Below are 13,405 nucleotides of genomic sequence, written 5' to 3' on the forward strand. Positions count from 1 at the left end.
ACTGGTGTGTGTGACTGCTGTGTGTGTCCAGTTCTGTGTCTGTGTCCCACCAAGAAGGATGTTGATGGAATGGAGAGTAAGCTCAGAGAAGTGAGAATGAGTTGTGAGTTAGGAAAAGAAACATACATAGAGAATCAAGAATCTCATCAATCTCAGGGTGAGGAGGACCAGGTCATCTACCTCAGGACTCAACCCCAGGAAAAACCCAAACAAAAGCAACTAAATCATCCCAGCCAGGGCTTGCCTGACCAAAAAAAAAAAAGGAAGGAGAGGAGATTCTCTACCTCCCTAGGTATTCCATTCTCAGTTCTTCACCACCCCTACTAGTGAAAAAGTTTTCCCTAATGTCCAACCTAAACCTCCCCAACTTGAGACCATTACCTGTTGTCTCTCTCTCTCATCTCTTACTGAGAGAGATCTCAATCCATCACTCCTCTTTGGAACCCCCTCAGGTTTAGTCAAATCCCCTCATCATTCTTCCCTCTCTCTTCTCTTCTCCCCCAAAATCCTCAGCCTCAGCTCATAAAGTCATGTGCTCCAGCCCCTAATCATTTTGTGTGGCCACTGGAGTTAATGCAATCCTTCTTGGATGGGGCCCATAACACAGTAGTCTAAATGAGGCCTCACCAGTGCTGAGTAGGGAATGATTTTATCTCTCGATCTGCTGGAAATGTGACTTATACAACCCAAAATGCCATTAGCCTTCTGGTGTCAACAGGGCACACTGCTGACTCATATTCAGCTTTGATAAAATGGAGTAAGCTCAGAGAAGGGCCATGAGAATGAGTTAGGGATTAGAAAACATACATGCCTTAGAGCAATAAACTAAGGAACTTAATCTATTTAGTTTAACAAAGAGAAGGTTAAGGGGTGACTTGTTTACAGTCTACAAGCACCTACATGAGGAACAAATATTTAATAATTGGCTCTTCAGTCTAGCAGAGAAAGGTAGAACATGATCCAGAGGCTGGAAGTTGAAGCTAGATTAATTCAGACTGGAAATAAGGCATGAATTTTTAACAGTGAGAGAAATTAACCACTGGAACAACTTACTGAAGGTGGAGATGGAGTCTCCATCACTGACAATTTTAAAATCCAAATTGGATGTTTTTCTAAAAGATTCACTCTAGGAATTATTTGGGGAAGGTCTATGGCCTGTGTTATCCAGGAGCTCAGACTAGATGATCATAATGGTCCTTTCTGGCCTTGGAATCTAGGAGTATTGAAAGGATGGCCACTGACACCTCATTTCCAAGGAGGCTAAAGGACTTTATTCAGGATATGTCATCCAAACGACATCTATTAAATCAGAAGGTTCATTTAACATATAAATAAGCATACACATATAAACAGTCCGATTTCTGTCTCAGTTTATTTTCAGTATAGATCCCTGTCTGGGTGCCGTAGGGCAGTGGTTCTCAATTAGGGCTGCCGCTTGTTCAGGGAAAGCCCCTGGCGGGCTGGGCTGGTTTGTTTACCTGCCGCATCCTCAGGTTTGGCCGATCACGGCTCCCACTAGCCGCGGTTCACCGCTCCAGGCCAATGGGGGCTGCAGAAAGGGCGGCCAGCACATCCCTCGGCCTGCATCGCTTCCCACACTTCCCACAGCCCCCATTGGCCCGGAGCGGTGAACCCTGCGATCGGCCGAACCTGCGGACGTGGCAGGTAAACAAACTGGCCCGGTCCGCCAGGGGCTTTCCCTGAACGAGCAGCGGCCCTACTTTGAGAACCACTGCCCTAGGGTCTCAGGGGTGGGTGTTTTTGTGCTTTTATTATGTTTTCTTATTTGAAGATTTTTTAAAGGGCTAGATGATCTTCATGCAACACACTGGCAGCAGGGAAAATTTCTTGGCTCTGTCAGAAAGCTTCATTAAGAGAAGCCTTGTGAGCAGCAATGTGATGATTAGCAGACTGTTAGGCCCCATCGACTTAAATCCCATAACTGACCTTGATCCTGATGCGGGGGGGTGGAGGGAAGAGAGATGAGACTGTTGGTTGGGTTCAGTTATTTTATTATTGATTGTTTTCTCTGAACTTTTTTCCAATTGATGTTATACCAAAGTATGAGATAGGAAGATAAAACAGAGGTATGTAGGAAAAAGAATATATCAGAACAGCTTAAGTAGGTATCGGACACATTCTAGCCATTCACTAACATTGGGGATTTTCCTCCCTCCCTGGGCCTTTTCTCCCTCCCTGGACAGAGTCCTGTTCCCCTTGCCCTATTTTAAGTACGTAAGTGTCAATTATTTTAAGTACGTAAATGTCAATGGAAGGCAGGGATCAGATGTAGTGTGAGTGCATGATGGTAACTGCTGTCTCTCGTTTTGTGTCTAGCTAACAAACACCAAGGCGGGGAATGAGGTTGGGGGGCGGTGTTCCTCTCAAAAAACTATGAGAAATAAGTTAAAAAGAAAAGCACTTAAAAAAAAAAACAACACACAGACATTATAAGTCTTGTAGAAGTCAAAAGTGTCCCTCAACTAAGGGTATGGCTACACTATGCAGCTTTTAGCGACATGGCTGTGCCGCTACACCCTTGCTGCTAAACGCTGTGCAGTGTAGCTGCTGTTTGTTGGCAGGAGAGAGGTCTCCTGCCGACAAAAAACTTACACTCCACCTTCCCCCCACACCCCCAAGCGGCTGTGGCTTTGTCAGCAGGAGAGAGTGCCTGCCAACAAAGCGCTGTTCGCACCTGCGCTTTTCATCAGTAAAACTTCTGTCATTCGGGGAGGTGTTTTTAAAGAGTCTGTTAACCCCTATATCATATTGCTTGTGGTGTAGTGTATGAAAGGGTTAATTATAAAGCCAACTGCTATTAGAAGTTACTTCTTAAGTCTCCTGCCCTCAGAATAAGTTCAGACGATAGGACTTGCTCTGATCATGGGATCGGACTGAAGCTTTTTTCAGGTCAGTGGAGTTACTCCCGATTTATACTGGGGTCAGGAGAATCAGGCCAGTGTGTCTGTGCATTTTACTTGCTGTATGTTAACACTATGTATCATGCAGTCAGAGTGGTGAAGGAGCAGCCCTGTGATAATTCTCTGTTCCATTTTACTTTTGGAGGCAGTGTGGTGTAGTGGACTGACTGACTTGGAAACCAAGAACTCTCCTGAATTTGATGACATGTGTGCCATAGACTCACTGTGCAGCCTTGAACAAACCCCTTGAGACACCCAGGGCCTGGCTTTCACAGGTGCTGAGCACTTACAGCTCCCGTTGCCTTCAGTTACCTTTGAAATTCAGGCTGCAGGTGTGTCACGTTGGCGCCTAAAAAACGGAAGCACCTGAAAATAGGTGAAGCTCTTTTGAAAACTGACCTCTAATCTCTCTGTGCTTGAGTTCCCCATGTGTACAATATGGGATATGTCCTAACCTACAAACACAGGGCACTATATATTATACAGAATTGGCAAGGAGACCTTTTACCTTTAAGTTTTGCTATGATGGTTTGAACAACCCCAGTATTTAGTTGCCATGGAAACATGTCCCTGAGCAGTGATAGGGAATAGCTTGTGGGAGGTGGGAAAGGGACGAGGCAGAAGAAATGGAATAAGCAAACAGGCACATTGGCAGTTGGGAATTGTGGAGGATTTGAATGCATAGAGAGATCACCAGATTGGAACCACACAGGGACAGGATGGGTTTGGAAAGGAGGAACCTCCTGCCTTGCATGGGATTGGCAGGAGTGATGCCCCCAACTTTTGTATGGGGCAGTGGCTGCTCAGGCTATGATTTGTAACAAAGGAGCCGATCGTGAAGCTCAGCTACTGAGGGAGGGTGGAGGGGGAGTTACGCAGAGGCAGCTGAAGCTGTGATGTGCCTGGAATTCCTGCTGAACCACTAAGAATGCAGGAGCTGAAGTGATGGAAACATTCGGAGTGTCACACGCACTGCTTCAGGAGATTGGCAGATTTCTCCGGGTTTCAGCAGTTGGGGCTAACAATCGCCTGCATCAGAGCAGAGAGGCACTGGTATGTAGGAATCCAAGAGGGATTCGACTGTTGAGAGTATTTTATGCTTATATGCAGGGTATTTGGCTAGACAGTTGCAGGAGAGAGAGAGAGTTCATGTGTGGATCTGAATTTATACAATTAGCTAAGCCATTTCAGAAGAACTGGGGTGAGATGCTGATGTGTATTGTTGACTTGCCAAATAAATGACTCACACATAGTGTATTGCACTTAAAGTTTACAGTATTGAAAGGTTCTGCTGTCTTCAGAGACCCCTTACAGTGGGTAGAGTGTTTTTTTTTTCCAGAAGTACTCTGCACTGGCCTAACTCTGCTCTCATCAAAGTCAGTGGTGGCAAAAGTCCCACTGACATCAGTGTGAGGAGGTTTCGCCCAATTCCAAGTGCTTTTGAAAAAATCCCATCCTTAGGCACTGTGGTGACAAGGACCATACAAATCCGTGGGTAGAGACAGAGAGCTCTATAATGGGGAATTATTCTAGAAATGACAGAGTCAGTTTTTAAGGGTACCCAATGTATGGTAGACAGTCCATGATATAGCTGGAGAAGGTAACCAGTTCACTGAACTGTCTGCTTTTGCAGTATTGATGGTGAATTGGTGATGCTGCTGCTCAGCAGTTACATGTGAAAAGTGCTTTTCACCCATAGATTTCAAAATGCTTAGATGTTGGTAATGGTTTGGGAGTCCAACAAGTCTGTATCTTGTCATCCACCATGCTTAGCGCTGGCACTGACCAGCTCATGCACAAAGGAAAAGAGCCTGTTTTCCAGACGTAGGACTGGCATCATAACAATTCGTGAGCTGGGCATCATGGGAGGGAAGACGAGAGCCAGACTTATACTAAAGCAAAGGTGTGTCTCTTTCAGCCCTATATAAAATGCACTAATAATTTATCCATGTCAAATCCTGCTGGCCTTTAACTCTTGTGAATACCCCTATTGACTCTACTGCACAGAAGATTGTGTTGGCATCTTGCCAGGAGCCGAAGGGCCCCGCCTAATTTGTGTATGCATTTACTTATTCTAAATCAGAAATAAATGTGCATGGTCATAAAAACTATAACTTCCTTGGCAGAAGAACTGAAATGGCTCCTGATCAGCATTCACCTGTGATAATTGCCTGTTAGTTCTCCTTCCCTTGCTCTCTCAGCCTGTGGTTTTGAATGGAGCAGCACTCCCACTAAATTAACAGAGACATCAGGAACTTTGTTCAATGAAGGGCTGCAAAATTTGACTCTGTGAAGGGGCAGTCACCTCTTGAGCGTCTCTGAGTGGCTTGGTGCGGTGCCACAGTCCTCTTCTCACACCTAGTGTCCCCTGCAGGCTGCCAGCTGATCTTGGCAGGTCTTCAGTGGCTTGGCCCTCCGGCTAAGTCAAAGTTCTAATGAACCCCTTCTGGAATATTAAAGACTCCCACAAATTTGCCCTCACTAGGGTCTCCAGCTCTTTCTCTGGGCCCTTTAAATTCAGCCTGGTGCTCGGTCTTTCATATAAGCCCTGCCCCTTCCTTTGGTGGTAGGGGAACCAGGGCCACCCATTACTTCGGTTTCAACCCAGGGACTCTACATGTAACAGCCGTGTACTGCTTGATTCACTCTGCCACAGCTGTTTCTCTGGGCCTCTTCCTACTGGACCCTTTTATTTCCAGCCCTATATCAGGGCCAACATCCCCAGGTCCTGCTCCCTCTGCAATCACAGCTGTGTAAGTTCAGCCAGCCATAAACTCTCTGTGATTCCTTTTATCTGGGCCAGCAGGGCCCTGATTGGCTGCGGCTAGCTCCTCTAGCCCTTGGAGGACCAGGTCTCTATGGTTTCCAAAATGGCTGCTTTGGAGACTTCTCCTTAGGCAAGCTTGGAGGACCCACCTTCCCTATTTCTCTCTTCCCAGCTTGCTGCTTCTTGGGGTGGGGTGCAGTAGGACCAAAGGGCCCTCAGCAGGGAGCTGCAATGGCTGAATACACCCCATCACAGGCTCTTAATTTACACACAAAAATGGTACTGTCCACACTTCTTGTCAGAAGTTTAATATCAGATGCTGTAGCCTATCTCATGTTACTGAGGCTTCATTATCTTTTTAACAAAGAATATTTGTAAATAGAGCTAAACTGCAATTGCAAAGTAAATCGAGAGAGAACAGTGTAATGCATTAGCCTTGCTTTGTTAGTATTTGGGCATTCATGTAACCCACAGTGGGTTACTCAGGCATCTGTGTGATTAGCAAGATTCTGCTTCATTCCCTCTGTACGGATAGGGAAACCGAGATACAGAGTTGGCGACTTTGCCAAGCAAAGCTGTGACAAAACCAGGATTTGGGAAAAATAGTGGAGCAGTTGTGTGTTAAAGCAGTGGCTCTCAACCTTCCCAGACTACTGTACCCCTTTTAGGAATCTGATTTGTCTTACATAACCCCAAGTTTCACCTAAGTTAAAAACTACTTGCTTGCAAAATCAGACATAAAAATACAAATGTGTCACAGCACACTACTACTGAGAAGTAGTTTGCTTTCTCATTTTTACCATATAATTATAAAATAAATCAATTGGAATATAAATATTTTACTTACATTTCAGTGTATAGTATAGAAAGCAGTGTAAACAAGTCATTGTCTGTATGAAATTTTAGTTTTGTACTGTTTTTGTTAGTGCTTTTTATGTAGCCTGTTGTAAAACTAGGCAAGTATCTAGATGAGTTGATGTACCCTCTGGAAGACCTCTGCGTATCTTCAGGGGTACACGGAGCCCTGACTGAGAACCACTGTGTTAAAGTGTGTAAGGTGTGAGAGGGGGTGGAGCAGTTACTTAAACATGCTTTTCTTTTACACCTTTGGTCTCCTTGGTGTGTAAACTGCACCAATTTAGACTCACTTATGCATCTGTTGAGCGGGAATCAGGAGGTCTAAGAGAATGTGAGTGGACAGGGAATTAAAATCAGTGTGAGATATTCTAAGTTGCATCTCCTCTAAATTTGGTTTGATATCTATGGGCCTATCTAGACAAACAGTTAGTGTGCGGCAAGCTGGGGTGTAAATCTATAGCGCAGTAGCTGTCACTCAATATATGTCCATGTGGATCCTGATACCAGGCAGTAACAGTTCCTGGTGCATATTGGCCTACTCCTGTTTCAAAGTGGGGTAGCTCAAAGTGCACTAGAGGACTTTTAGTGTGTGGCAGCAGGTTTCACATGGAGTCTATGGGTATGTCTACACTTCTCACTAAGGCCGGGCTCTGACTCATGTTTGAGCCAAAGCCCTCCTTCCATCTATACATAATTCATTCAGACTCAGGTCAGCAGGACCTGCTAGAGAAGTGGGTCAGAGCCCACTGAGTCTGCTCCCAACCCTGTCATTGTGCTGTGTGGACATAGGTCAAGTCAGAAGGTCTTCATAATGCAGCATGGACAAGTTAACAGGGCTGCAAGACCTGGGTCAAGCAATTGTAAATCCAGATTTACAATGCAGTGTGGACACTCAAGCACAGGCTTGGAAACCTCAGGCCCACAAGCCTGGGTCCCACGAATCTGGGCTTAGTGTGCAGTGCAGATAAACCCTTACCCCTGGTCTACACTGGGGCGGGGCGGGGGAGGAATCGATCTAAGATACGCAACTTCAGCTATGAGAATAGCGTAGCTGAAGTTGATGTATCTTAGCTTGACTTAGATTGACTTACTTCGCATCCTCGCGGTGCGGGATCGACGGCTGCCGCTCCCCCGTCGATTCCGCTTCCGCCTCTCGCCGTGGTGGAGTTCAGGAGTCGACGGGGAGCACGTTCGGGGATCGATGTTTCGCGTCTAGATGAGACGCGATACATCAATCTCCAGTAGATCAATCACTACCCGCCGATGTGTATTTAATTACAACAAATAATATACACGTGGAATAGTGACAAGGCTCTGGCGGAAGACAGCACAGTGCATGTCTGTGGCACATTCACTTTGCAAAGCTGACCTAAATTCTGAAGAGCTATTCTAACGAAAAATGTAACCCTACAAAACCACATTGCATTTACAGCTCTATTCTCTGTCAAATATTGAATATTTTTTTCATAAACTGAAAACCACACAGACCATAGCTAGCTGCCACCCCAGCTTGGGAACCAAATCTGTGTTTTCCAGGTCATATGGAAGAGAATGAAATCTGTTGTTGCTGTGCACGCTGTACCTCAAAGATCTTCTGGGGTCTCGGATGCGTGTAGAATTATACTTTACTAGACTGACAAATGTATTCTTTTTTCCAACTGCGGCTGTTGCTACCAGATATAGCACTTCCTCAAGCTGCACGCTCTCTCTGGTGTGTGGGTGTTGTATACACACACCCCACTAAGGCTACGTCTACACTACCCGCCGTATCGGCGGGTAGCGATCGATTTTTCAGGGATCGATATATCATCCTCATCTAGACGCGCGCATATATCCCGAACGCCGCGCTTCTTCTATCGATTCTCGACTCCACGCGGGCGGGCGCGCGCGGCGTGGAGGAGCCCCCCCGGACATCGATCCGATCGGAGAGGAGGTAGGAGGAAGATATTATAATAAGATTCTCACTTCAGCCACGCTATTCACGTAGCTCTTATCGATCTTTTATATTTTTTTTTGACCACTAACTGTGCCAAACCTCAAACAAAATTGTTAAATAGAAACAAACAGGTTTGTTCCCTGTTCAAGAAAAACTTTGCTTCTCTCTCTTGAGACCTGATCTAGAAAAGATGCATCCCATTTCTGTGAAATTCCCCTGCAAGTGACATGACAGAGAGAGAACAACAATATTTCCTTGTTCGGGGGTTTATTCATTTTCTTTGCTACATGTGAAAGGGGAGTAGACTTACTTTGGCCACGCATCTGTGTGATGCCTGAAAAGGAAGCCTTCTCACCTAAGGATGTGCAGCTACCCACAGCAAATAGAACAAAATATATTTTCCATGTAGGTGCTTATGTTATGGAGCCAAACAGCTGTGGTAGCAAACACACAAGAAGAATCCCATGTATTTTGCTTGCCTTTAACGCTGTGTATTTAATTACAACAAATAATATACACGTGGAATAGTGACAAGGCTCTGGCGGAAGACAGCACAGTGCATTTCAGAAGTGGGCAGGGAATTCTAATCTAATTCTGCCTTCCTATGACCCAGTGCAGAGAGAAACATGGCCATGTCCCTTCTGTCATAGCCCATACACTAGCTGCAAGGAAAAAAGGTGGAGTAGGAGCTAGAGTGCTGTTGCTATGCTATCTGAACTTTCCTAATTGGCATGAAGTATAATGCTATTTTAAATGTGTTATTCAGACTGAACATCATATGTGTTTCTTATACTGCTGGCTCGGTAATAATATGAAAGGACTCCAAACTAAATTTGTTTCTAACATGCAATTGGCTTTTTATCAAGAGAGCCATCTACAAAGATGCTGTAACTACAGCTAGCATTCAAGCCACGTGCACACAGATTAACTTTCTGGTCCCATCTCCAAACTCTTCCCTCCTGCCATCTGTAGTACTCCTTCCAAGTTCCATGCAGGTTACCACAGTATGAAGAGCAAACCATTTGAGGTGGATTTTTTTTTAATAGAAGGAAAACAATCTGATGTATATGACACATTTTGATTGCAAACCTACAGTTCAGATCTTTTAGGGCAGTCTTGTATAAACATGGATTTCAAAAGATGTTAGTGTCTCATTCACTGCTGACTGGTGCTGGGGTTAACAGCATGTATGTAACTGTGTAAGTAAACTAGCAAAAGGTGCTATATGCAGCCACACAAAATGAGAGTCTGGCTAGAGGAAACACTAATTCAAGAGAGGCAGTGTGGTATAATTGTTAGAACAAGGCACTAGGAGTCATGGCTTCTGGGAACTATTCCCAATCCTGCCAAGTCCTTCTGTGGCTCGTGCAAGTCATGTAATGTCTGTCTCTCTTTACCCACCTGTAAAGCAGAAATAAAACATACCTACATATGGGAGAGTTGTGTTTATAAGTGATTTGATTTGATACTCTGGGATAAAGAGCCCCATATAGAGCAAAGTATTAATGTGGATGATTCTTGAGGCAGAGAAAGAAGCAAGTATTCCCTATTACCTCCCCAAAATAGATTTATACGGGTTGCTACATGAGCTCTGTAGAGATGGACAGACTCAGTAGCAGTGGCTGCAAGGGACCAGAGAATGGGCAAGTCCAGGCTTACTTTCAGTTTCTGGAATCAGAAATTGGCCTTTTTCAGTTCCCAAAGCCCAAATATAGATCCAGATCCAGACCTCTAGACCTGAAGCCCTTCCAGTCTGGGTGTGTGTGGTAGCAGAATGTTACTATTAAGCATAGCTTCATGAGAGAGACCATGAAAAGTAAAGCCAACTTTTATTTTCATTTTCCACTCACATATTTGTCACTCACGGAGTTGACCAAGGAATGAAGGAATTCCTGCTATTCTTACCCTTACAGATTGGTAGCTAAATACAAATGAACACGTTACCCTTCCATCTCAGATTCTGCCAATCAATGACACATCCCCTATTTTGGAATGACGCAAAGCGTGGGTCTTAATAAAGATGTTCTCCTCCTCCCTCTGGAACACCCGGACTATTCGCAGTTCTGGAGGAGAAATGAGCTGCATTGTTAGCTGACTATCCTACTCCACTCTTGATAATACTCTTGTTCTCCTTGGTAAAGGTCTCAGATCCTGTCTGTCTTTATAAGTGTACTAAATCTAATGGTTTGTCATGATGTAAGATTTTGGCAGCCACCAAAGTGCACAGGCATGTGGCCAACAACCTACCAAGTCTAATGTTTAGAATATTTACCACTGGACCTTGAATTCAAAGGCAGTTGCACCTGCTTATGCCAGATTTGAATTTAGCCTCATGTCTTTAAGATCTGGAGGAAAGCAACCCAGCCTATAGAAACCATGCTCTCAAACCCTGAAGGAGCAATTTGTTTAGGTAACAAAGGTTCCAGGCTGTGTGGGACCGCTCTTTCACAACAATAGCATGTGGCAGGGCTGGAGTTATAATAAAAAAAAGTATATGTTCTTCTCGCTGAACAATTCATATATTTAATGTAGCCCTCTTTTTGTTTGCAAACACTAAGGGTAGGTCTACACTGCAATTACAAACCCATGGATGGCCCATGTCAGCTGACTTGGACTCATGGGGCTCTGGCCGCAGGACAGTAGAACTACAGTGTAGATGTCTGGGCAGGGGGCTTGGGCTGGATCCCAGGCTCTGGGACCTTCCCCCATTGCAGGGTCCCAGAGCCCAGGTTGCAGCTTGAGCCTGGATGTTTAACACTGTAGTTTTATAGCCATGCAGCCCAAGCACCATGAGCCCGAGTCAGGTGACATGGGTCAGCTGCCCGTGTTTTATTGCAGTGTAGAACATACCTTTGGAGGTCTCTGGGAAAACCCTAGGTGCTGAGAACTCAGTAGGTGTCACTCTCTTCTCCAGCACAAAGTTAAGCTGTGCTGTATGGTTACTGTTGCCCCACTACCGCAGCATCTGAGCACCTGACCACGCAGTCATTAATGTATTTATCCTCACGGCACCCCTGTGTCTTACAGAAGTCCTATTATCCTTTTTCCAGATGGGGAACAGAGGCACAGAGAAAAACGGGTAGATTCACAACAGAACTTGGGCACGTACCTGCTACTTCAGGCACCAAAATCAGGACCCTCTGGGATCCACAAAGCCCCTGCTCAATTGCCTCTGAGCCTATAGGTGCCTAAACTCACTTGGCATCTAAATTTTTGCAGTAAAAAATTCCTGTGTTTCTGCCTCTGAGCATATGCACTGCAGTCCCATGCCAGACATCTAAGTCTCAGAGGGATGCACCAACCAGGGGAATATAGGTGTTCCTCTGCTTCACTCACCCATGGGGCCTGAGCCTGTAAGCGTGCTCAGACCTCACCATGTGGATTGGGCCCCACTGGTGAGCTTGCTTGCGGTGTGGGGAGGGAAGAGGAGGTGCTCTCTCATAACGGTTAGCCCAGTGGTTAGGGTGCTCACTTGGGACACCCCCAGTTCAAGCCCCCCCCTCTGGTAAAGGGATTTGAACCTGCATCTGCTGCCTCTCAGGTGAGTGCCCTAACCCCTGGGTTGTGGCACACGCTGCTGTGGGTGCTCTCAGTCCCTCCTGTTGAAGCAGTTCCACCGTGGATAAATAATTGTGAAAAGATCCCTGGAGGAGGGGAGCAGAACCTGGGTCTCCTGTGTCTGGGCTCTAACCACCAGGCTACAGAGTCATTCTCATGCTTGCCTTTTCTCTCTCTCTGGCCCAACGATTCTTTCATTATTAAGCCACAGTGGAACAACTTCAGCAGGAGAGACAGTTAGCACACTCACCTGAGAGGTGGCAGGTCCCTGTACAAATCCCTGAACCCCCTCAGGTGGGGGAAACCTGAACTGAGGGTTCCCCCATCCCAAATGAGTACCCCAACCACTTGGGCTAAAAGTTATGAGGGAGCTGCTGCTGCTGTTCCTCTGCCCCTTGGGCTTCTTGACAAAACAGCATAGGCGCCTAACCCCAAGGGAGGGTTTACAGCTGAGGGTCCCAGGCGGGGGCAAGTGCCTCCCTGCAGCCTGGACTCTAGGCACTTATCTCTGACAGAGGGGTGGGTCTTATAGGGTTGCCAACTTTCTACTCAGACAAAACCAAACACCCTTGTCCTGCCTCTCCTCCGAGGCCCTGCCCCCGCTCACTCCATCCTCCCTCCCTCTGTTGCTTGCTCTCCCCACCCTCAGTCACTCGCTCATTTTCACCAGGCTGGCTCGGGGGCTGGGGTGCGGAAGGGGGTGAGGGCTCCAGGGTGGGGCCAGAAATGAGGGGCTTGGGGTGCAGGAGGAGCTCCGGGCTGGGATCGAGCGGTTTGGAGGGCAGGAGGGGAATCAGGACTGGGGCAGGGGGTTGGGACATGGTGGGTGGGGTCAGAGGTGCAGGCTCTGGGTGGCGCTTACCTCAGGCAGCTCCTTGAAGCACTGGCATGTCCCCTCTCCAGCTCCCAGAAGCAATGGCATATCCCCTCTCCAGCTCCTTTGCAGAGGCGCGGCCAGGCAGCTCTGCGCATTGACCCGTCCGCAGGCATTGCTCCCGCAGCTCCCATTGGCTGCGGTTCCGGGCCAATGGGAGCTGCAGACCTGGCATTTGGGGCAGGGGCAGCGCGCGGAGCCCCCTGGCTGCCCCTACACCTAGGAAGCAGAGGGGGGACATACCGTTGCTGCCGGGAACCATGTGGAGCCATGGCAGGCAGGGAGCCTGCCTTAGCCCCGCTGTGCCGCTGACCGGACTTTTAATGGTGGTGCTGATTGGAGCCACCGGGGTCCCTTTTTGACCAGGTGTTCCGGTCGAAAACCGGACACCTGGCAACCCTAGGGTCTGAGCTCACAGCTCTCAGCTTAGCATCACCCATTGGCTTGCTTTGGCGAGGAGTCACTTGGCGTGGTGCTGGCTTTTGTGAATC

The 13,405-nt window shown here is 46.8% G+C and overlaps 1 protein-coding gene across 7 annotated transcripts in view; it reads left to right on the forward strand.

Moving 5' to 3' along the window:
• MAPK4 (mitogen-activated protein kinase 4) overlaps positions 1 to 13,405 on the forward strand; it is a 145,511-nt gene that overhangs the window by 61,260 nt on the left and 70,846 nt on the right. The window contains exon 1 of one of the 7 annotated variants that reach the window (XM_039545838.1): positions 3,828 to 3,974. The exons of 5 other annotated variants lie outside the window; for them this stretch is intronic. In XM_039545838.1, the coding sequence (XP_039401772.1) occupies positions 3,867 to 3,974 (108 nt within the window). In that variant the 5' untranslated portion in view covers positions 3,828 to 3,866. Of the gene's footprint in view, positions 1 to 3,827; positions 3,975 to 13,405 lie in introns of those variants that run through there. One more of the 7 variants, XM_039545834.1, reaches the window with a different exon arrangement.

This window comes from Mauremys reevesii, linkage group 6 (genome assembly GCF_016161935.1).
Source record: "Mauremys reevesii isolate NIE-2019 linkage group 6, ASM1616193v1, whole genome shotgun sequence".
Classification (NCBI taxonomy): Eukaryota; Metazoa; Chordata; order Testudines; family Geoemydidae; genus Mauremys; species Mauremys reevesii.